Source organism: Zonotrichia albicollis, chromosome 3 (genome assembly GCF_047830755.1).
Source record: "Zonotrichia albicollis isolate bZonAlb1 chromosome 3, bZonAlb1.hap1, whole genome shotgun sequence".
In the NCBI taxonomy this organism is placed as follows: domain Eukaryota; kingdom Metazoa; phylum Chordata; class Aves; order Passeriformes; family Passerellidae; genus Zonotrichia; species Zonotrichia albicollis.
Window position 1 is genome coordinate 80,632,699 of NC_133821.1, and position 25,962 is coordinate 80,658,660.

At 36.7% G+C, this 25,962-nt stretch overlaps 1 protein-coding gene across 2 annotated transcripts in view; it reads right to left on the reverse strand.

Annotated features, from left to right (window-relative positions):
- AFG1L (AFG1 like ATPase) overlaps positions 1 to 25,938 on the reverse strand; it is a 64,566-nt gene extending 38,628 nt beyond the window's left edge. Inside the window, exons 1-7 of one of the 2 annotated variants that reach the window (XM_074537991.1) lie at positions 25,799 to 25,938; positions 19,053 to 19,276; positions 11,885 to 11,936; positions 11,185 to 11,286; positions 9,788 to 9,918; positions 4,504 to 4,603; positions 1,799 to 1,857 (exon numbers count right to left, since the gene is read on the reverse strand). In XM_074537991.1, the coding sequence (XP_074394092.1) occupies positions 1,799 to 1,857; positions 4,504 to 4,603; positions 9,788 to 9,918; positions 11,185 to 11,286; positions 11,885 to 11,936; positions 19,053 to 19,276; positions 25,799 to 25,886 (756 nt within the window). In that variant the 5' untranslated portion in view covers positions 25,887 to 25,938. Of the gene's footprint in view, positions 1 to 1,798; positions 1,858 to 4,503; positions 4,604 to 9,787; positions 9,919 to 11,184; positions 11,287 to 11,884; positions 11,937 to 19,052; positions 19,277 to 25,693 lie in introns of both variants that reach the window. The other variant, XM_074537990.1, reaches the window with a different exon arrangement.
- Between the last annotated feature and the right edge of the window lie 24 nt (positions 25,939 to 25,962).

Sequence of the window (25,962 nt, forward strand, 5' to 3'; positions counted from 1 at the left end):
CAAAGGTGCTGGGAAAAAGAACAAGGACAGGAAATCCAGTATTTGCCCTTGTGGATTACGTTAACATTTGCTTCTCCTTTCATTCATTATGATGATAATATTCATCTGCCTCTTGTCTGGGTTGTGCTACTTGTTTCTTTTTGCAGTACTCCATTCTTTAGACTAAGCCACCTTTACTGCTTCTCTCAGCATTCCATCTATTTCCTACTAAAATTTTTTTATTACCTTCCCAGTCCTGATGAGGTGCTCTGATGCATAAACTACATTTCATATTTTTTAAATTCAGCTAGCTAAAAAGACAGAAAAAGACACTATAAATAAGCATACATGATAAGTATTCCAAAAGCCTGATGATCACTGAAATGAAAGAGTCTTATGTTTATCAGGGAGAAAACTAGGAGTCAACAAAGAAAGACATATAGAAAAGAATGATCTCCATGGTTGCTGCATTTCAAAAAACAAATGCATATGAAACTGCTTCTATGCTTGAAAATACTCTATGATTGGGAGCTCTCATCCTATGCAGACAGCTACAAAATAAACCCTTTTCAACAATTTGTAATGGAAGTGGTTGTTAATTTGTTTTTACGGTCCTTACTTCTCTAAAGCCATCCAGGTAAGAACCAGGTAACGTCCCTGACTTCATACACAGCCATTTTGAGATGCACCAGAGTGCCATAATCATGTCAATGGCATATTAACTTTTAAACCTGATAATTGTAAAAATGTCAACATTAGATGGGATTTTCAAAGGTTCTTAGGCAATTAAGGAATCTTATAATTCTGAGAGGGCCCACTGAAACTGCTAGGCACTGTCAGCTGCTTTACTGTTGACCATCTGAGCAGAAACATCCAGTCAATGCATCAATTCAGCAATTCCAAATCTCCTATCAAAAAGCCAAACCTACCTAAACTCAACCTTACAGTTCTTTTATCCTAGATACCAATATTATTTAACATTATTTATGTGTTTATTCTAGCAATACTTCTGTGAAGTAGGGAGACGCTGATATTTCCATTTTATATGTCATGTCAATCCAGAGCAGGATAAGAGACCTGTATGTTAGCCCCCAATAACACAACAATACAATTGTAGCTTAGGAATAAAAAATATCTGCAACTTGTCCACAACTTCTAAGTGTCATTTCAGCTTGTATTCTTTTTAACAGCAAAATAAGCACCAATTGTGTTATTCACAGAGGAAGGATCCTCCATTTTTAAATTTAAATGAAGCTATTATAGTTTTTGACCTCCCACAATACAACATGCAGACTGAAGGAAGCTTGCTGCAGAGCCACTGCTTCTTGAACATTATGTGAAGCCTCACAAACAGCCACTGAAAAAAAAACCTACTTACACACCAGAAAGACCCAGAAACAAGGTAATTGAGAAGTACAGAAAAACCCGACTTTCCTTACATCAAAGTAACTGCAAGCTGTTCTAACATTATAAATGTAAGATACCCACAAGTACAACACAGTGTAAATATTGGAGGGACACTATGTTACACAGCATACCTGCACCAGCAGGAAAATCTTATCCAAAAAAACCCCTTTCTGTTGCCTTAGTCAAAAAGATAATTTTTTGTCATGTTAAAAAAGTCCAGCTTTAAAAACATGTTAATTCCAGAAGGAAAAAGTCCCTTCTTGCCTTACTTTCAATTAGTTTTGTTCAAAAGAGCTAAAGCAGATATATATAATGTGGAAACTTGCACTAGAGCAATCCTCTACAAATCTTCTACAAATTAATTAATAAAGCAGGCAAAACTGAAAAGCATTAAACAAGTGGCTCTCCTTACCTTCAGCACAGCAATGAATGGTACAAAATTAGCCCTCTGAAGACCATTTTTATAGAGATCTGAAAGAAAGGAAATCAGTACCATTTTGCTACTTAGTCTTAATAACATCAGCTTGTCTTCTAGTCTAGCAAATAAAACTCAATGTTGCTGGAGACAGGAGGAGGAACAAAAGGCAGAAAAGGAGAGCTAAAATCCATTTCTCTTCTTTTACTATACAAAAATTCAAAACACTCTTAAGGTAGAATGGAACATCCCTAGAAATGTGAAAACAGCAGGAAGCAAAAAATGACTTAGATCTCTAATGACATAAAAGTAATTCTAGAAGAAGAAACTACAGCAGTATCTGTTTTAAAGTAAGGGTTTAAAAAATATTTGTAATACTGGGTATACATTGGTATAGATTGCAAGGCCAAACTATGCAACTGCTAAACCCAAGTATTTGGCAGAGGGCAAAAACCCCACATAAACTAAGATTATACAATTTGTCTTTACTAAGTTAGCATCATTCTTATTTGATGTTCTGTGATATGCTTTATCTTCTAGCAATTCTGCCAGGTACAATTCCTCCTCAAAAGCAAGAAAAAGGATCACCCTTAAGTCCAAAAACCTGAAAATTAAATTAATATGCAAACTTAGGCAAAGTTGCTAAAAATACAACTGAATAAAGAAAAAAATAGTATACTATGTAACAAAATGCAGACCTGCATCATCAAACAAAATACAAATTAACAAAAACTGCAAAGCAGCACTTTTCATCTTACTTATCTCTATACATTTATACAACATAAACTTTTCTTCTCTGGAAATTAACCAACTGCCCAACAAGTTCATAACAGAATAACTTCTTTGAAAACACAATAATTTAAAACTGCATGAAGATCTGCTCTGTTTCATTAATATTCAGAAGCCTTATAAAAAGGCAGCTTAGCACCTATAGCTGACAAAAGGAATGAATAAAGAGAATACAGACAGCTGGCAGAGATATCACCAAAATTTCACACAAAGCACATGCCAGGTTATGATTATCCTTTATATTCCCCATAAGGCCTGAAGGCCACAGCTACACTAAAGCTTTTATACTTTACCAACACCTCACAGTGGACAGAAGATGCTGCATCTATGAGACACCAACAGGCCACCTACAGAATGGTTTTCACAAAATTGGATATGTATGTGGAAACATTTAAAAAATTAGCAGTAAAGATAATTCCATTACCCTAATTACTAAAAAGGTTCTAGGAAACCATGTATCATGCTCATTCCCAACTCAGCAAATCAGTCATACGTTTGTTAAAATATATAGCAATCAACTGCATATTTACTTGCAAAAATTAGTGAACATGTAACAGTAATGTAAGACAGCTACTCCCATTAGTTCTCCTAGCTAATAGGACTGTGAGCTGTGTATTATGTCTCTGTTTTATGAGATCAGAAAAATAAACAGTAATTTTGGAAATGCTGTTCTTGTCATTCTCTGTGGTACTTAATATAGGTGGATGTATTTCAGGTTGATACAGTGACTTAATGTATATGAAAAACACCCATACAACCATAAAGGTCACAAAATGACATCTTGATTTAAAGCACTGGCTACAATCCTCAGGTTATGGTAAAAAATTCTCCTGAACTTTAAAGAGTAGTCATTAAAAACAACCCAAGGATGGCTCTCAAGTGAGTAAAGCACCAGCATTCAGTCTATCTGTAATCAACACAACTACAGCAGTTACAATTCCATCTTTTTTGTGCAGAAAAGGAAAATAAGCCAATGGGAAATAACTTTCTTCCCTAATAAAAACATCTGGGTGGGTTTTTTTTTATTGTTTTGGGGTGTTGTTTTTGTTGTTTTTTGTTTTTTGCCAAGAAAAAGTTCATTGTAGAATTGCCCAGCATTAGTGATTGTCTTTTACTCAATTAATTTGGGTAGTTATTTGGTAACAAATTAATGGTTGTTACAGTTAACAATTAAGGTAACCCTTCAGTATTTGAAATTGATCAATCTGAAATGTCATAAAAGTTTATGCATTATGCTAACTACTAATACTCTATAACACAAACATTTCTCTCCTTCACAAAAAATTACAGTTACTGAATGGTTAAAACCCATACAGATTTGGGAACTTTGTAGAAGGATCTACTTAGCTAATCACTAGAAAGGACTAGTCACTGTAAAAAAGAGGTAGAAATGGAAAGAGCTCTCCACTTAATTCTCTCAGATCAGCTTGTAAGAAAGTAAAAATGGCATCTTGGTAAGTGGCCCTCCTTCAAGCTAGTGGACCACATCTGCAAGTTTCTGAGTTAGAAATTGGGAAGCCATGTGATATCATTCCCCTTCTTTGGCAGGATCTGATCTTTTCCTATCCTTAAACACATTCAGAACAGGCAATATTTTACCCCTCTTCAACTGTCCTGTGCCCAAACACCCTCTCACTGGTTTGGATAGAGCAGAGGAGATCAGAAAACACAGGAGGTTTTGAGAGTGATGGAGGAAAGAACACTGAGTTCAAGATACAGGAAGGGTAAGATTAAGTGAAAAACCTTTCCTTCTTTAAGAACAAGAAAAACTAGGGGACAAGCTAGAGTATCTCTGATTCTTGCAGTCAATAGAGTTCCTTAGAACTGAACACTGTATGATACAAATACAACTGTTTTGTAAGATACTGAGATTCACTGGATTTGGGTAACAGTGGTAGAATGTTTGTTTTTACCTTCTGGTGGCCTGTTAGATGTTGCCACAACGACAACCCCGTTTTGGAAGAGATTTTCAAAAAGCTGCTTCAGAATCATGGCATCAGCAATGTCAGTGACCTGAGAAGACAACACATTTGTTATATCTTGCTTTCAGCTTCTGCTGCAATAGATCTGCAAGTGGCTTTGTAGCTAGGAAAATGCTTGTTAGTGAAAGCCGTGGAAAAAGATTCTAATTATTGCTTGGTGAGAAAAATATAAAAGGGATAATTAATAAGCAGTGAATGTACCACAGTCTTTCAAAACTTGCCCACTCTTTATTGCAGAACTCCACCATTTCTTTACCAATTGCTAAATGATTCCATGTTGACTTCTATTATGAAACTACAGGTGGGAGACACAGAAAACAGACCTAAACATTTAAGAGCCTACTTAATTAGGAACAACATGAAAAAAACCAGAAGATAAAAAGAGATACACACTGGCTATTTTACATTTCTATTACCTTTGAGGCAAAGGTTTGCAGAGGTGAATTTAAAATGGTCATGGGACTTCAGAAAATAAAGACAACTAGCCAACTATACATAATCAGCTGCTGTTGAAAATAGAATGATATGACATAGATACTATTGTGTGATTGTTGCAAAAAACAATTCAACAGATGGCCCATCACAAAAATAAGCAATTTCATTGTTCTTTTTAAGTGCCTTCTATTACTGTCCATGAATAATCAAAAGGCAGGCAGTCACTTTCAGCACAGTCAGCCTCTTCTAACCTTCAGGCACAAAACACGAATGAAAAATAGAAATGGGTAGAACAAGAGATACTGGGGAGGGGTAAGGAGAAAAAATGACTACAAGATAAGCCATTAAGTAAAATTTCTTTAAGCATCTTAATTTTAGCTTAACAAATTTGCTTTATAGTACCACGAAATAAAAGGATACAGGAACAATGCTGTAAAGAAATGCATCAAGTTTTTCTGAAAAACCAGCAATTCATATTTTACAGGAGTTCACCACCTTAATACATAATCCATCTTTGTGACAATTACACTTCATTTTCCTGCAGACCCTGTGGTTATTATAAAGACACTTGTTGCATTTTAGCTTGCCAAAACAGACCACAGTTCTGAGGAAATAAACCAGCGGTGGCATGCTGGGAGTTATTCCCATTACACAAGAGATTGAGAGAATGTTGAGCTTTCAGCACCTTAGATGTGTATGTTGTGATATCAACACATGTGCCATCACAGAGAGTTTTACCCAGTATAATGTTTTCCTCTACTCCACACCCCTCCACCCCCCATAATGCTTCCAAAAGTAATTTCTAAATTACTTTTCAGTGCAGAAAAAAAAGAAAGGTAATACTACACTAGAAACTTAGGCAAAAGACTTAGGTTTCATTTCTGGCAGCTAGTTTTGAAGCAGTAACATTCTTAATGAACGACACATAAACACTAGCTTCCTTCTTCCACAGATTTTTTCTATTTTGCTCTATTTATGCCTTAATATAGATTCTTTTCCTTTATAAAAAACAAACTTTTACATAATTACACACGCTTCAGATTTGCATCTCTCTGCTCCCTAAGAGCTGATATTAAAAAAAATAGTAATTCACTATCATACCCTAAGTTTTACACACTTGCTTATGTTTCACTTAGCAATAATTTATTTCTACCGGATACTAAAATTTAGTAATTTCTCCCATTCCTAAGAACACAAGACACATAAGGAATCACTACAGATGTGCATCTTAGGGGTAGCTGAATTTCTTGTACCACAAAGCACACCTAAAAGCCAAATTTAAAAATTCTCTTATAGAAATAATTTTATTACAAACCTTTTTGTTTAATAGTACTACAAAGCATGCTGCCTTTAGCAAGCAGGGAATGATAGGGTAATAATGCTCACATAAAAAAACCCAATAGCATTCTCCTATTAATGAGAACTGGTTTTTGATGCAGAATTCTAAGCTCCATTACAAAAAAGGGAAAAGAAAAACACAAAAAATCCCCCAATAATACACAATAACACACAAAAAACCAAACCAACAAACAAAAAAAAACCCCGACAAACCTCTTGAAAGTTCTGTCAAAAAGCAAGAGCCATTTTGAGGAGCAGGATGCAAATGTGAGCTCTTTTTATCTAATACATTTTAGAAAAGATAGAAAATTTCTACAAGGTAAAGCAGGTAGAAGACAATAACTAAGGAATTGTAAGTTCTCATGTTTTTTTACTGAATCCAGCATTTATTGCAACTGATACCAAAAGCAAAGTCTACAAATTACCAATAAGGAGAGCCTGCTAGAGGAGAGAATGGAGAAATTTCATTAGCATTTAAGAGAAAAAAGGAAAAAAAAAGCGAAGACACTAGACTAATAGTTAATTTACATGTTTAAGTGCCTGAGACTCAGTCAGCCACTGATTGGTACAGTTCCACGTAATGAATGACAAACATAAGCATGTATTATCAGCAATTAGTATTAGCACAAAAATAAGAGCCTAATTTTTATTAGAGGCTTTTAATAGAATGTAGGTTAGTAAAAACTCCCTAAATTGTTCGTTCACTTTTGTAGTCCAGATGGTACCACTGGTACCTTCAGGTTAACACTGCATCATCTCTCAGCTTCCCAAGAAGGAGAGACTCTGGTTTTATTATAAATAATAACACAGGTTACAGTCCTGTGTCAAAATTAGAGCTTCTAACCATCTGTGCATAGTTATTTGGTCACTGCTAGCCACCCCTGTGCTCTGAAATCTCATCATTACAAATGGCTTAATTTTAGGGTTTTTCTTCAAAATGAAGATATTTTCAGAATGGCTTAAGAGTTCTGTGATGAAAAAAAGACTTCAATATTTCCAGTAAACTGTATGACAAAGATCAGTAAGACACAGCAAGGCTTTAAGAGCTTGACAGCCTGGGGCTCAGGCAACTGCTGACAAAACCCTGCTTCAAAATGGACAAACACAGAAGCATAGTGCTGTCACTGAGATCCTGGCCATCACACAGTATTTGCACAAAGAAACATCAAAACATAAATTTTAACACAACAATACATTGAAACACAGAAAATTACTTTTAAAATAAGTAAAAGTACTGAAATATTTTTCTAGATCAATTATCAATTCTCCATTTGCTTAATAGTTCTTTACTGCAGGAAGATTCACTTCAGAATACTTCTGTTCTGCTTTAGCCCATTGTCAATGAGGAAAATGCAATCTCAACAATGCTTTTGTCTTCTGAAGTTCTGCATTTGGTTTCCTCTGCAAAATGAGCATTAACAATATGTTCTGCTGTCCCTGTTTAAAATATCACTCATCTATGTTTCTGTTCTTTAATAAATGAATAATTAATTTCAACTTATTCTCCTTTTTTTTTGTTCAGCAGGCATTTGAAAGCAACTTGAAGTGTTTAAAGCAAATCTCAATAGTTTTCTGATGTTGTTTCCACACACTAGTATTTTGCCAAAACAACCTCACTTTTCATCTGTCAAAACAGAGATTTGCTTTGTCCACAAGTCAGAGCAGTGTATGTTCTAAGCCTGCAGCTCTTACCAGTTTCGTTTTAATCTAGCAGTTCTTTAAATACTAGTAAATCAGACTGCAGGGAAATAATGCCTTGATCTCCACTGCAGAAATGAGCTGCAAACATCTCAAATTAAATATGGCTCCTTATTATTAATGTTAACTGTCTCACCATGTGAGCTTCTCTCCAGTCATTGCACTACTTTATGACTATTTAAGCAGAGGGTTTCTTATCCCAAATTTATTGCCTTCTGAAAAAATTCAGAAAGCTGGAACTCCTCTTATCAGGCAGAATCTGTGTAGAGTTCCACATTACAGAAAATCAGGCAAGAAATCCAGCCATTCAGAAATCTGTGAATGTAGAGTATTAGTATATCCAAACCAAGTAGATTTTAAAAATTCACTTATCAATGCAAAGTCTTGGAAACACATTTAAAATGTATAGTTCTTGTATTAATTTCCCAACTGCAACAGTTCAACAGAACAGGTGATTTTTACAACTGAAGTCATTGGTGTACCTCAAGCAAGTCAGCAGGGGGAGCAGGCAATCAACTTGGGCACAAAATATACCACAGTCTCTCCCTTTAAAATGTGGAAATATGACAGACAGTCTGTAATCACCACAGTTCTGCCACATGAAAGCAATGAGCATTTATACAGAAAAGCAGGTATTTATACTAATACATGGTAAAGCCATTTTCTACCATTTGAGCATTTAATGCTGGGACAATTAACAATTCCCTTTCCAAACCTTCTCACTTCTTCATTGTGTAAGTACAATTGTCTCTGTATTTAGATTTTACACTCAGGTTTTGGAAGCCCAGCATAACCATATTCACTGGACAGAGCACAAATTAAATGACCGAACAGCAGCAATTGCAATGACCCCACACATTCTGAAACCACCCCCACTTGAAAAGTGCAAGAGAAATTTAAAACAAGAACAACTGTTACTTGACCAAAAGTCCCTTCATGGGAGCCAACCATAGACAGTTATTTCCTCAAGTGTGCAGGTTTGCAAAGTAATACCTAGGAGACATAAACTGCTCCATCCATTTTAGAAATGCATTAATTTAACACTATAACAGACAATTTCACTTAATAGATTATTTTACTATTGGTGATTCGAGAACTAACATAGATCTGTTCATATCTTGTTCTGCATTTTCTCTCTGAATTAAAAAAAATTTCAGCTGGTTAAAGCTGCCAAATACCTCTAGTTTTTTTATTAAACATTTTTATAAAGAATTTTACATTTAAGTTTGTGACATTAACATACACAAACTGTGTAAAACAAATGAAATAATCAAGTTAGCTTGGGCAAAGATAATTTAATAAACTTATTTTTAATTTTCACATTTAATTCAATAGAAATTTCTCAAAATCCTTAATTATATCGTGAGTGTTTGTTGCATTATATGAACTACAAAAGCAACCATCAGTGGCAAGCCAGCATCAGGTGGATGATGGTCCCTGTCCTGAAGAATTCATGAGCCTCTCAACAAACTCTAATAACTCAGTGTATGATCAATGACCAGACTGATAAACAAAAACACTGCAAGGAGACTTACACTGCTAACCTGCATCTTGTCTGTTGTGGAAAAAAACCCCAAACCCTACCATCTTCAAAGCTGTAAAGTGACTTCTAGTCTTTAACTTCTACCAGTCACTACTGGCCAGTGATTCAAATACTTCATTAGCAGTAACAGGTATCGTATTTTAAGATCAAAAGTAATTTTATGAAGTTTCCCTTGAAATGAAAGAGTAATCTATGACTTACCTGAAACTCATCAAAACACAGGAGAGCAGCCTCTCTGCTTATTTCCTCTGCCACAGGTGCAATTGGGTCATATGATTTGGCCATAAATCCAGCTTTTCTCTCTGGTAAGTTCTGCTTAAGGCGATGTATTCCTTAGATGATAAAAGGGAAAAGAACAAATATTTCTTATTTCTTTTTCTAAGATAGGAAGAACAAATTACTTAGCTAACAAATAAAAAGTAAACTGGTCCAGTAAAAATAAGAAAGCTTCAAACTTAATCCAGTTTCAAGAGGCTAAAACACTTTACAACCACATCCACACAACAGATAAAAGCTCACAGATTTTGTGATTCTTATTTTGTTTAGAAGGCTGTAAAACAAATGTCAAAAATATCTTGAATGCTATGCACTCTATCCTCTATAAACTGATACAATTTGGAGTTTTATCTTGCTCTGAAGGTATTCTTAGAATGCATTTAGCTAAAAGAAGGCAGATGTAGCAATGCAGTTATACTTCAACACATGAAGATGATGATAATGGCATACGGTAAGATAATTAAATCCACACTTTACTGTCTCATGGATTGTATTGCACCTGACTATAAACAAAGATTCAGGAAAAAAGGATCCTGCAGAAGGAAGCTACCCTTGTTAAGATTAAGCACAAATGACAAGAAATGGAAACAGAAAATCTCAAGTGACCCAGTGGGCACTAAAAAGTGGCTTGAGTTATTTACACCAGTGAAAGCTTCCCAAGAAAAATGCAGCTGTCACAACACTTGTAAAATAAAGTAATAGTTAACAATTTGACAGTATTTTAAGGTCACAGAATTTAGAAACAGAAGCAAGTTTTAAAGTCTTTAGAACAGCATCCCTGTCAAAACAAAGTGCCTTATTCAGCTGATCAGAAAATTTTCTGAAACTTGGGATGTGCTTCTTTCTATTGCTCTTTTCCTCTGAATTACTGACAGATTACTAAGTTACTCAACCAGAATAGGTCCCAGTCTCCTTGGCATTTATATCTGATTTAGTTATTGCTTATTCAAAATACAGAGTGAGTTTAACCTTTCCATTTCAGTTTTAGCAATTGCCTTCTTCAGATTTCAGGTAAGCTAATTGGCACCTGGAAAACATTTAGTTAAGTATTTCATTCTAAGCAATATACTCAAGTTATAGATACAACCAGGTATGTATATTTTTCTTTCAGAAAAGATACTTGAAAAATAATATGCAATTAATATCTATGCTGGTATGATAAACAATGCTAGCATGCATTAACTTTTCTTCTATTTTTTTTTACTTTTCTTTATGCTTAAATATTTAAATAAAATTACAGTGATTAATATGAATATGAGATAGACTTTTTAATAGATACTGTATTTTATAAAATTCTTGTCAATACCTGTGTCTGCACTTACTCTGGTGTACATCCAACATGAAGCCATGAAAATGGACTCTCCTTTTCTTTTCTACTTCTAAGTGAGAATAGAACATGTCCATCACCATTGTCTTTCCTGTGCCTTCAAGTAAGAACAATAAAAATCACTCAAGAGGTAGTTAATTTAAGAGCAGCATGTACTGATTACAGTAATGACTGTTTGTCAGCTTGGCCCTAATGAAACTCTAATTTTCCACAGGCTAAGTACAAAACCAGACTGCTGTGAGGAGCAGTTATGTTTTCTGTTCAAAAACTTGGAAGAACTACAACTACATTTTTTTTCTGTTTTAAAATACAGACGTGGCCCAAAGGTTGCACAAATTACTCCCCATACACCCATAAGACATGTTAGTATTTCATTTAGAAAGCAAGTATGTTTTCATGCTGCACTGTTACATTTAGAATTTATGATCTTTCTCCCACAATTAGTTCCCAAATTCTTAAATTGCATTCTTAAATATAAGAGAATGGGTAATGCTGAAAACAACTACACACGGTAATGTGGTCCAATCAAACAGCTTCCAGCATTCAGAGTGTAATTATATTAAATAACATCATAATGTTACATCCAGTCAGATCCATTAAACCAATAAAGCTACATAAACATACACTTCAGACACTTCAGAATTCAAATAGACATGAATTTAGAAAAAATTCTATTGGATGCAAATGATACTTACCAACATCTCCATAGACATAAAGACCTTTTGGGGGGTTGGTTTTGGCAAAGAACTGCAAGTCAAGAGAAAAAGAGTAAATATAGATATAGGTTAAAATAAAAGCAAGCACATGGCTTGCTAAAGTACGAAAGAAGCTACACTTAACCACAGCAGTAGCACTAGGCAGCAAAGTGTAACCTTGACTAAATCATTAGCTCAGAATTCATAAATAACGTTATCATTGTGCAAATTCTACATAAGAAGCAAAACACACATGTAGGGCTTGGGATTTGGAGTTTTTTCAGATCACTGCAAAAATATTCCCATTCCCAGCCCTAGCACATGTGCGTTTTTATCAGAACACATAAAATGATTCAATGTTTCCAAATCCATCTTCATCAAAACAAATCCTTTGCCTCATTAAGCCATTTGAGCAAATAGTCTTAGAAAAACAGGATATAAAGTTAAGTAGTATGGTACTATGCATAGATATATGCACTAAATAGCTATAAGAGCAGATCTGCTAAAGAGATAAAGTATTAGGACTCAGAAAATCAGTGCTGCAAAGCCCATGAGCATTGCACATACTATTCTCTCAGCTTTGAATATTAAACCCAAAACTATCTCTGGTTTAAACATGATTAAAATCAATAGAGTCACAGTAAAAATATGTATCTATATGCACATGCATATAGATGTCCTTATATGCATAAATATATAAACATATAAAAATATACTTTCAAAGTATGCCTTTTATTAACCTTTTTTTCAAGTGAGTTACTTTCATCTGGAATGAATATTGCTTAAAAATTTTAAATCTCTTCATATTTTTCAGGACATATGTTATGACACTTGATATCTATTTTACTCAAGTATATATTTTTTATGCAAAAACTTCCAGAAATGCTAAGACTTTCAATTTGAAATAGTCCTCTTTCCCTTTCCCCCAGTACTATGCGCAGCCACTTCCAAGTATAATTCAAAAAAGAAACAGTTTCTAAAACATTGGAAATCTTACCAAAATTCAATCAAATCCATGAACCTGAATAGACATCCACAAAACACACTGCAGAAGAGTATTTGCTTATTTTAAAGCGCTCCACTTTCAGAGCTCTATGGGCTGAGCCAACACAGAAGAAAATTAAAATTGCAACCCTGTGGTCTCATTTGGAGCTGGGTAATTGCTAAACAACTTGAATCTAAAGCACTTTTTGAAAATACAGTGCTGTGGTAAAGAAATAGAGGAGTCAGTACAAAACACTAATTAAATATAAAAGAAAATGCATGACCAAAAAGCAGAAGGGTAATATCTCGGGTTTATAGTACCAGCTCACTCAGAAAATATGCAAGCATGGCTCTTACACAAGAGCCTCTTTTAGATTTAATTTGGATCTCTATTAATAGGGTAATCAAAAATTTGTATCATCAATCTGTGGCTGGAAAGGGTTTCAGATGTTTGGAAACTATTCCATTAATTGACAAGGCTGCAGCTATTTGCTAGTACTTTGAAAGCATTGTAAGACAATTTTAATTGTTGAATATTTCTCAGTGTGTACTTTTTAAAGAGCTTGTGTGCAATAAAACCACTGATGCTCAAAGTTACAGGAGAAAAGAAACAGACAAAAATCCAAATGAGACATTTTCAAAAGAATTTCTTTGGATTTAGTTTTAGATTACCAACAATCAATGGACTATAATATTCAAATTATTACACAGAAAGGCTGTATTAATGTGATTTGCAGTTTCACAAGAAGCAGCACAAAGCCAGAAAAACAAATCTATGTGTAGAGTACAGCTTCACCTGTTTTTGCAAAGGTTATACAACCAGAACAAATAAAAATGCCTACATTTTATATCAGTATTTTCATTGCAAAGCTTTTATTAATTTAACTTAACTACTTTAATATTTGTCTTTTTAGGCACACTTATTTCCAGATAACATGTTATAGAAAAAGGAACTTTTATTTTGACTAAAGGAAACAAAAATAATGGCTTGGCCTCCATAAAAGTTGGTTTAAAAATTTAAAATCGTTTCCCTTTGAAGGCAGCAATTTTTGAGCAATATCTGCTATCTGCTAAAAAGCATGGATACTGTGGCAGAGCCAAGTATATTTGCTGATCATCTCTAAAAACAAATCAAATGGCAGAAAACTGTTTTTCCTGTTTCAGCAATTAAAGAAGTTTGTAGAAAATATTTTACATATAATTCTAAACATCACACTATTGACAGCTTTAGGATAATGACTTCCTCATTCCGGTCAGATATTACATAACTCTAATAATTTGTTTTTATATTCTTTGGTTGTTCTGGTTTGTCCTATTTCCTTAACATACATTTTATTTCCAAAAAGTAAAACTTTATCAGTAGATTTTTGTTTAATACTGACAACTCAGATATCCCTACCAGCCTGAAGCTATTTTGCATGACCATAAAATGGATTTTTTTTTCTTTTTGTTTTAGTTATTCTAATGCATCTTCTGAAGCCTGGAAGCTGTCTAAGAAAAAGGGAAACCTCCACCAGGATTGCTGATAAAATCCCATCAACATTTGATACAATTTAAATCACAGCAAGCAGCCAGTCAATAGTATGTGGGGGCAAAGAAAGCAGAACACTGATCTTGGTTCTATGCAAACATACATTCTGCAGGAAGGAGGGAGGAGATCTAAGGCAGAAGATCATCAAGTCACCCTAAAATAAGGACATTCCACTTTATTTCAGGCAGGAAAGGGAGAAAAGTAGGAAATGTAGGAAGACAAACTAAATTAATGATTTCTCCTTGCTCATTTCCATATTATCCTGAGGTACATTTGGAGTTTCAGCATAACAACATTAAATTTGTTGACAATATGTTTTCTTTGACAACAGTGGTAAGATTTAAGTATTTAATACATACTTGAAAGATATTAAGTGATACACAAAATTTGAGTTTGCAGCAGAGAATATCTTTAGTAACACGCAATGTCTTCCCACATTCTCCCCTGCTCAGACACCAGAAGAAAGCAATTCATTTCCTGGCAATATTTACACCCTGATTGGAAATACTTGTAAGTGCAAGTGCATGTCAATACTAAGATGGTTAATTAAAATATGCAAAATTCAAGACAAGTTTCCCAACAGCAGATTTTTATTTAAATCCTAACAAAACTGTCTCTTTCTCCCACTCTTTCAAAACTCTCTTTTGGCTGTTGTTGTAGATGAAGACATTTTCAAGGTCTTGAATGGTGTTTACTATTGTTCATACCTCTTTTCAAAACATGACCTCACTTATAATTGAGCTTATTTCAAGTCATTAGTACAGCAACTCAACAACTCTTAAGATGTCCCAATTGGTATTATTTTGAAAAGCTGGAGATCTGAAATGTCTATGCAAACTCTTACAGCCTTGAACTTCAATTCAGAGGATCTCAAAATATCTCAACACACAAGGCCATGCTTTCACCAAGTTGAAGATCAAAGTCCTTGTTCAAATTTGAGGAGTAATTTTAAAAAACAGAAGCCTACTTGGTTGGCAGCAAGACTAATTGTTTTTTTCCCCTGAGATTCATTCTAAGCTGATGTTCCAAAAAACCTATATCATAACAAAATAGAGTTTATTACCATGAAGAAAATGGCGCCTGGTGTGTCTGTGTGCCCCAGACTACTCATTTCAAAAAGGTTTGGCCTGTGAGGTAACAGAAGTGTTCTGGGTAAAAAAAAACCTGAAAGGCCTCTATTGTATCTGATATAAATATATGCTCCCCAATCCTGCTTTTACCACAGTTTAGTGAATAAAACTATTTAGAGAAAAAGTGACAAAAGAAGAACCAAGCTAAAACCAAAGCAGACCACTCTTGTAACAGTTCAGAAGTGCAAGAAGTTTCTATTTCTGGAATAGTTTCTGCTGTTTTGGAAGAGGCTTCTGCAATTCTATCACAGAAGAAATCAAGCAATAAAATAAGGAATATCAGACTATAGAAGAGGCTGGTAGAGAGAGGTTTCTCTTCCACCTCCCTGTTTTCTTCACCACAACCTCTCAACCACATTCCCTTCAATAACAGAGCCAGAAAAATGAGCACACTTGAAATGCCAAGCACCACTATTTTTTTAAAAAAGCTGCCAGTAGATTAATTTCTTCTCAGAACAAGAGATTTCATACTAAAAGTCGGCTAATCAAGATTCTAGAAACCTCTTGAAAAAGCAAGAAGTGAACTTACAAAATACTAAGTAGAACCGGTAAATTATTTCATTTTTTCAAAATATATCCTAAAGTAGTTTAAAATACATCCATTTGTTTCCTTTACATCTATTAAAACTCACCAAGTACAAAACAGAAAAGAAATCCAATGGTTTTATTACACAAACATGACAGTATGCACAGTGACAAAGTACCTGGCCTCCATGACAGGAGACTGCCAACAAGCTAGTCACAAATTCAGGATTTACCTGTATCATTAGTATTTCCTGGAGAAGCCTTCAACTGGTCAGAATGAATTCCACCCATAAACCTACACAAATCCTACTCAACCAGGCCAACACCAGACAGCAGTACTCAGCACCAGCTCTTCTTGGCATGAAAAGCCTTTGCTCTAACTGAACCAAGTCTGCAGCAGCATCACTACACTGAAAGTCCATAGCAAAAAACCAAGTATATATTGCTTACTTAGGAAACCCCTCAAGAGACACAAGCATATGATAAGCATATGATTTTACAACTACCTAGTCACATTTATGACTTATCTGGGGAAACCTTCATTAAGATGTTGATTACAACTTTGCTGAAGCAAAACCTGGCCTGCGCTAGAATTTAAACTATCATCTCTTTGGCTTCATTTTATCTCATAAGGAGCTCTGTTTGAACTGGCAAATTGCTTTCTCAAATATAGCAGAAGAGGAACAAAGCTGTTGTGATGACTTCTCCCTGAATCATGATTTCAATTTAACTACACAAGCTAGCAGACATTGACAGGTTCATGCAGAAGTCACTGCTCTCCTTTTCTGGGGTTTTGACGTATGGCATGGCACTATAGTGGCTCAACCTGTTACCAATCTTAAGATTTCTATAGAAATATCAAACTCTAGGAAAAAAAACTCAAACTGCAGTAATACTTATCCCTGTAGCAAGTAGTTCTTCAGCTGCTTCTCACTGACTCATTAGTTCATCAATGAGGCTTAAAACAATTTTCAAAAGTTGGTTTAAAATTAGAGCAATGTTAAATGCAGAAGTGGAATGCTTTAAAGAAATTGGTGAAAAACATATTCTCAAGTAAAAAATGCCATTTAAGTAAGAAAGTGTCAGTCTGGCTTTGCTGCAATTAGCTCTGTTACATAGGAACATAGCAGCATCATATTTCCTAAATAGAGAAAGGCTGATAGTTTGTTCTCTGCAATCCAGGCTTTCTTCGCTATTCACACTTCCCAATCAAAGAATCAGTAAATAACAAACCCACAGAATGCTTGATCTACAAAGCCATGACACCTGCTCTAACAACTAACAATGATTTGGGGCACTCCAGTTAACACAAGTCAGCTCTCAAAATTATTCTCCAGGGCAGTGCTTTTAGAACTTTATATCCAAATGTCCACAACTTCTTGCCAGAAAAGATCAAAATATTCTAGCCTACTGATCCCTCAGGTTTGGCAGTAAAGGCAATGCCTTCATCATAACATTTTTTTTCTCAGGCTTTGGCTCCCCTTATCTCGTGCTGCATCATTTAGTCTTGCCTTACAATCTGCAAACATGACAGTATTTGTGCCAGGTAAGAGAAAAATCTGGTATGGTTAGGTAACAAGTTTAGAGTAGCATATTTAAATTTATGCTCATGAGATGAGGAGTGTGGTGCAATGAATGCTTAAAAAGGCTGACATGGAGATTTGTTAGCAAGGACTGCAAAAGACATTTTTGACCATAATGTTTATTATTAAGACATTTATTGACCATAAATGTTAAAGTTACTTGTGATGAAAAAAACCGCAAACCTTTAAGTGATGCAAGAAAAGAGTGAAATCAAAAGAAAAACTCAGAGTCTAGCTGGGGAAAATGCTGACAGACTCCCTCCTCCCAGGGACAAGGAGGTCTCTCCAGGCTGGGAAAGTGCAGGTGAGACAGCAATGTATATTTTGCCATGCTTTTCCCCCAGCACTACACTTTTATTATCAGACTTAGTCAAACACCCCACTCTTGTTGTTTCATCCTACCACAGCTTACAACTGTGCTGACTGAAATATGTTAATCAGGTGCAAATGAAGCACATTCACTGGGCATTCAACTTTTGTGCACATCTATGCCCAATATTTAGCAACAAATTAAATGTCCTATCTGCTTTTCTGGGTGCAACATTTGGTTTTCTGGGATATAAACTCAGGGATATAAACAAAACAAGAGGCAAGGAAAGCTGAAGAGGGAATTCCCACATCAGTTCTAGTTGCTTCCCATGAGAATGTGCCATACCAGTGCTATCAATACTTGCAGGTGCAAGGCCACCAGAGCAGCAATCTAAGAATAATGACAACAAAAGATGTGGAAAATACTGTCAAAGAGAGTCTAGAAAACATTGTGTCGAGAGTTTCAGGGAAAAGTTACAGAGATGCAACAGCTGGCTAACAGCACTGTAATTGTTAAGGCAATGTGCAGCAGGGATACGTTTAAACTTTTGTAAATCTTTTGAAAAGAAACTGTGATGCCCCCAAAAACACAAGGGTGCAGATTGTACCAAAGCCTTCTTTCCTTACCTCACCTGGAAACTAGCGACATGGAGAAGAATTGTTTTTAAAAGTCATGTCTGATACATATTATAATGTGGAATTATTTGTGGAATATCTGTTAGAACACAAAACATCAGTGTTCAGTTTATCTAATCCAAACACATAAGTATAATACCAGTGCTTGAGAATTAAAACCTTGTTTAGGCCCCTCTCTCCTAGAGCCAAATGATGTTTTTGGAAAAGTAGGCAGTGGACATAACTAAAGCCACATTAGATTTTCTTACAGAATTATTTCAATAGTATCTAATTTGGCTACTTCTAGAGTGCCACTGGATTTTACAAACCAAAAAAGAAAGAAGACATATTGAGACATGAAGAATCATCTATCTGGAAAGATGTATTTGCAAAAATAAGATTTGTGCTCTTGACAGAAATTTATGCATTTTAAGCACATTCTTAGGAGGAAATATAAATGCAAAAAATATTTTTATCAATATAAACCTCACCTGAGAAAAAACATTTTTCGAATCAATGCTGTAGCCTTTAAGGCTCTCATGCAATTTCTGCAGGCGCTCCACTACTTTTCTTTGTTGCTCGTCATTCTTCAGCTCTTGATGCTTAATCAAAAAGTCATAATGTTCTAAAGGTCCATTGCAAACCTGTAAGGCTCTGGCATGAACATCTGTAGCAGTAGCAGGGCCTGTCTTCTCATCTGCCTGAGCTGTGTAAGCTGTTAAAGTAAAAGTAGCCAATTAATAGAGAAGTTCTTAAAAGAATCTCCTTATAAACAACACATATTCCTAACAGTTTACACAAAGACATATATATATGACAATGACTTACCTATATAACCACTGATTACCCCTTCATTTTTCATTAACTCAATTTCTAACTTTAATGTATGTTTACAATTCCTTTACTTTATTAACAAGCACACATTCTAGGAAGTCCATCTACAGAGTACGATTTGGCTGAGCTGTTGCAAGGGCAGTTTTGATCCTTTTTTTTTTCCAAATTGGGGTAAAACCATTTACATTTCCAAAGTGCATTTCTTTAAATAGATAATCTTTCAGGAAAAACTTCAGAAAATATTTAAAAGTCAACAAACAAGAGACCAAACCAGGAGTTCTGCAAGGAATTTGAAACACCCTGTCAAACACCACACTAAGCGAGGCAGTAGCTGTGAAGCCCTGCAATGCCACAGCCTGATCTGCTGCCATTATCTTCTGCCTAAAAGAGAAAGGGACAAGTCTAGGAGAGACAAGGACAAGTCTAGGTAGGAATACTGTCAAGAAACAAGACATAAAAAAAAAAAAAAAATCAAGATTGCTAGACATAAAACAAGACATAACTAGGGAAAGAAACAATGCATAAGATTACAAAGGAGGCTTGCCAAGTCATTAATATCAGAAACAATGGCATGCACTGGAAAGTTGTTAAATATCTTCTTTGCTTCCAGTGTCATTTAACAGGTTAAGTATAATAAAGAAAAATATTATTTATTAATGGGTAAAGGAATAGCATGTTAACAGCAGTAACACTTTTGTCCCATAGCATTACCATCTATAAAGCAGGAAAGAAAGTTGCAAGTGAAAGTACTTTTAAGCAGGTACAAAACAGCTGGGAAAAGGATATGTAATAAATAATTACTACACTTAAACCAGGTGTATATCTGCAGTAGAGTTTCATAGAGGGCTCAGGATCTCATCTTGGTGCAACCCCGGATTCCCATTCATGCCATATATGGAAAAATTAGGTAGACAGACTGGGAACAAACCAGAAAATCAGGAGAGGGGTGAAGACACTCTGCAAGGCAAGTAAATTCTGACAAACTGGACAAATAATCTAATAAACTAGGATGTAATTCAGCAGGGACAAAGCATGTTATTTAGAGGAAATAACTAACTCAGGAGATGGGGAATTACCAGCTAAAGAGACAAGACCTGTAAAAAAGGATCCAACAGCTACACTGGATCACAAAATGCCAGTGAGACAATATCATAACACTATTAGAGGAAAAAATAAACTAAAATAAAATAAACACAAGGCCTCCAATATAGATACACACAGAGAAAAAAAACACCCTGTTCTATTCAAGGCTGGTACAGTCCGCCATAGAAGATACTTTTCAATTTTCACATATGTTACGAGAAGTATGAACCAAATGACAGAGTAAATGGATTTTTTTTTGGTTTGTTTTTTAAAATATGAGTCAGAATCCACAAAGATGCCATAAAAGGCAGGAAAAGAGTTTTAAACAGCTATAAGAAAGATGGAATATTAGAAAACAATAAAACTGAACTAGTAGATCAAATTGATTACTTATTGCAAGTAACAATTTCTCCTAAAAAGTCACTGTTTATATCTGCAGCCAATAACTGTACCAAATTCTCTTGTTCCTGGAGGAACTGAGCTGTTGCTTTGAATTAAGAGTAATTAGTTCATCCCTATCCAAAGAGATCACATAAAGAAAGGTGAGTTCAAAGTTTGTTATTGCAAAAGTGTGAGTAAAACCTGTAGAGAAGAAAAACCTATAGCTGTCTCCAAATACATACAGTGTACTGAGAAAATGGAAGGATATGGTATTTATACAGATAACTTAATAACTGTAATTAAGGTAGTGACATAGATTAACAGTCCAGAAGCTGTAAAACTTCCAAAGATTTGGGGTGAATTTCAAAAATAAGTTTGAGGAAAATCTGTCAGGAACAGGTCAGCAAAACCTGACCTGCCTCTGAAGGAAGGGGAAAAGGAAAGATCACACAATTATAGAATGGCTTGGGTTGGAAGGGAGCTGAAGTATCATCTAGATCCAATATTCTTGCCATGGGCAGGGACACATTCCAGCAGACAAGGTTGCTCAGATGATCTCTCAAAACTTTTTTATCATGTTTTCTACTATTCCACTCCCAAAAAAAGTCCACGTCAGTCCCGTGATCCATACCTCTGAACTATCTGTGCCTTTGCAATACACAGAAGTTGACGGCCCCAAGAGCTCCAGCAAGCCCCCTTATACCTATACATTCTGAAGTTCTTACTGCTCACCACAGAATCAAAGAAAAATAAAAAATAAGCTGATTTAGGGGTAAGAAAGTGTTTGTGGCTCATGGCCTTCCTGGCCATGGACAAAGCACATCAGCAGCAGGACTGCTCAGAAGCATGGGGTTGGTCTCAGATTACATGTTCTCACAGCTAACCATCCTGGGAGTGGGAGAAACTACTCTGTCATTAACATGTGACAGAGGTGGAGACTCTGCCCAAATGGCCATAGAGGGTGTCCTGGCACAATCACTCACTGCTCTCATAATATAATATTGAACACTGGGATTTATATATCACGGGAGAACACTATAGTGCACTACCAGGAGACACCCAGTAACTGGTTAAGTGATAAACTCACACCTGTAGCTGCAAAAAAAAGGCAGATGTTACTGAGGAGCATGTCGGGTTTTAGACCTAAGTCAACAGAAGGTAGCTGTACAAGTGATACAGTATTCTTAGAGATGGAAAAAAATGTGCACCTTCCATTCTAACCTGCATTTTGTGGAACAGATTGCAAAATCTATCACTCAATTATAGGAGTCACCTATGATTCAGTGTACTAACTGTAGTCCTAAAGCCCTCTTCTCCACACTGCAAAATAGGGGTTTTCATTTATTCCTTACTATTTCATTATCTAAACTTTGTATTACAGAAACTTCAACTCAACTATTTATGATTTTCCCTTCTGAAGTCTTCAAGTGTCACACAGGAAAAGCGCCCTCCACACCTATGCAGTGCTTTGGATTCAACTACAGGAAAGCACAACATCAATTCACTGTTCACACAGTTTTACACAGAACAGTGTAACATCAGACATGGTTATCCATAACCTACCTTTCCCACCTTTAGGATGCATGACATTGTAGGATGTTACCACATTTAAACTGATGTTCCCTGCTTCTTTAGATTTGACATCAAGCTGCAACTTTTTTCCTAAATTCCTGTTCCCAAAACATAAGTATGTCAGTATAATCTCACTTGATTTCATACCATGTAATTAGGTCTTTGCCTGTGCCTTTCTGCTTGCTCATACAAGGATCACAGACACAACTGCAGTGAAAACCTACCATGACATACCCAAAACAAGATAGAAATTGGAGGGGAAAAGCTCACCAAGGCAAATAAAACTTATTTTTTAAAATGCCAATGTGGAATTACAAGAAAATTTTTTTCAAGTAGGGGACTTAAGTCATATTTGGTAAACTGACATTAATTTATCACTGCAAAGATAATTAATACCTACATGAAATTATAAAAAGTGTTCTTAACTCCAGGGACTTTCTGACCAGGAACAAAGCAGCAAATTGGAAAACTGATCAGTGTGTTGTTGAGTTTTTCTACTGCTACTTAGAACTGATGTCTGAGATGATACAGAAAATGGGATATGAGTTTCAGTGACACAGCTTATGAAAGCAACAGTCACTTCTGAGGCAGGCACTAGAGTTATTTATGCAAGAAGACAAACTGAAATGGAAGTTGAGTTGTGGCATACCAAAACTGATCCTGACAGCAGCCAAGAGGTTGAGAGCACAGAAGGGTAACCAAGGTAGAGAATTAACACTTCCCTCTTCCTTCTTTGCTGTTAATTACTGTTTGTCTTAAAAATAGAGAACATTTCCAACTGCAAAGAAATGCAGAACTGCAAAGAGTTGTGAGAACTGCATCTAAACCAAACTCATGTAGGTTACAAATGCACCAAAATTCAGTACCCCAAAATCACACAAGTGCCACCTTTGCTATCAGTCACCATCAAGAAGCTGGAATAGCTTCTACTAAATCAGTGTTAATGCAAGGTACAAGGATCACATCTGCTTCATTACTGCTCTGCCAGCACAATCTGCCTCGAGAGCTTATCACAAACCCCGGAATTTGTGTGGAGAGAGGGGGAAAAAAGTCATAGAAACCAACTTTTAAAAACTGTCATGCATTCAATAATCCAAGCTGAAGTTCAGAATATCAGTTTGGGTCACAATGAAGCCAAACTGCTTCAAACCTTGAAGCTCTTAGTGTAAAGCTGTTAAAACTGCCTATGAAACACAGCTGCCATGACAGAAAAAGAGGACTTGGGAGTCAGAGGGCACTTTCATCAACAGGCAGATGGTGGTATCAGAGACCTAAACTCAAGATTAAGCCAGTAATAGAACTGCTGTAAAATGTTTCCTTCTTAGATGACACCACAGTGATGAGGAAGGGCAATGGTACAGTCTTGCAGCTCCAAAGGTTATTTTCCTCTCTGAAAATAGGAGCAAAGGTAGCAAAATATCAGAAATAATTTTTTTTCATGTTAGTATCTGTAAGCAATAATAATGTTCTCTTGTCTCATCTTTTATTAAATATATATGCAAGTTTTGCAGAATCAGTCTCAAACAGGTAAATTGCCCCATGATGTACAAGGATTTGGATAAATTAAATGTGTGCTAAGGTTAAGCTCATGAATAAACCTGCAGAAGAACAAAGACTTGTCATGTAAGCTTCTTGGGAAAGAGATCATGTGCTAGGTATAAAGCTAAAAATACATTTATAGTCCTACAATACACAAATGCTCCTTTCAAAATATTGCACTATGATTAATTACAAGAATGCAAGAGGAGGTGGTCTGAAAAAATTATTTACTTTCCAGTGCTTAACAGAAAGATTAAAAAATCAAAATCCAACCAACCATATGGGGGGGGGGGGCGGTTTGGGCATACACACTAAATTATCTGCATGAATTGAAGATGTTAGGCCAATATCATGTAAAATTCATAAAAGCCCCCCACATGCTGAAATTAGTGGTTCAAACCAGAAGAGACAGCTTGCAACTAAGACACAAGGACAAGGATTTGCATTTTTGTCCCATTATATGACCTCAGATGAATCACTGAAGGCCATTCATTCAGGCAGCATATGACACAGTATTTAATCATCTAGAGAAACATGAGTTGGAACTAGAATTCTAGTTTTTGCATGCATGCCTGATACATCATTCTGCTAGATAACTTGTATTTTTTCCATGCACACCTCATTTCACAACCTGACTGACAGAAAGTAGGGGGAGACAAGAGAAGCATACCAGTGAAACTGGGACTTTACAAATATTTGTCATGTCTTTACTTAATGAAGAAAAAGGTACGCAACTGTGGAAAGCAAATCACAAAAACAAAGAAAAGACTATAAACCAGATCATAAAACCAAGATTGTAAATCAATTCCATGATGGCAGCCCATCCCTGCAGTCTGATGTCCTCAAACAACATATGCAAGGACTACTACCTTTTCTTTGATACAGAAACTGACAAACTGGCTTACAGAAACTGACAAACTGCCTGAAGCCTCTAAATTTGCTCAGATAACTTTTTCTAAATGCTAATATGTTGTTTATAAAAAAAACACCCCCATAGAGTCCAAGTGTTAGACCAATATAAAATAAAACACACGCAACTACAGTACTACCAGCAATGCTTGTCTATTTTTCTTAGGATGTATAAATATTTTACAATCACAACATAATGTGTGGATGTGGACATTTATCAATCCTGGGACCCACCAGTCACCAGCTGAATTCTCACACCTTGGCCAGACTGGCAGAGGATGAAGAGCTCTCACTGAGGAAAAACGATCTCTGCTCCTAACCTACGCCTCAAGTTAACAGAACTCCATAAAATTTTGTACTCAAGAGGCTTTCAGAGCAAGGCTGTGAAAGCACTGCAGTCGTTCGTTATACCCCGGAGGGTCCTTGAGGGAGAACAGTCCCCGAGACTCCCCAGGCCCGGTCCAAGCGCTGGCAGCCAGGGCGCACTCGCCGAGCCCCGGTGCAGCCGCAAGGCATTCACCGGGCAGCGCACCGAGGCCCTGTCTGCCAGGGGAAAAGCGGCATCACCAGCTCGGGAAGCCACGGGCCCCCTTCGCGGGCCACCCGGTGCCCGGGGCCGACTCTCGGTGCCACCCCGGCAGGCAGGTCCCTCCGGGGCGGTGTGGCGGACAAGCCCCCGCCGGGAATGCGAGGACACCGGCAGGTCATGGCAGAGCGTGTCCCGGCGGTTGCCGTGTGGCCCGCCCGGCACCGCCACCCACCTCCCCTCCGCCGGGGACAGACCCGCGGCACGACGGGGAGGGAAGGCACGCACCGGCTCCTGCGACCGCTCCTCGGTGCCCTTCCTGCGCGGTGCCCCGGCAGCCTGCCGCCCGCCCGGGCCTGGTGAGCCCCGGAGAGGCGCGGCGGCGGCACTGACCTCTGTGCGGCGGGAGCAGGCGGCCGCGGCAGCCCAGAGCCCGCAGCAGGCAGCGCGCAGTAGCCAAGGGCGACACAAGAGCCGCCATCTTCCTGGCGCGGCGGCTGCGGCCGGGGCGCGGGGCGCGCTGGGAAATGGAGTCCCGCGGGGCTGTGGGGGAGCCC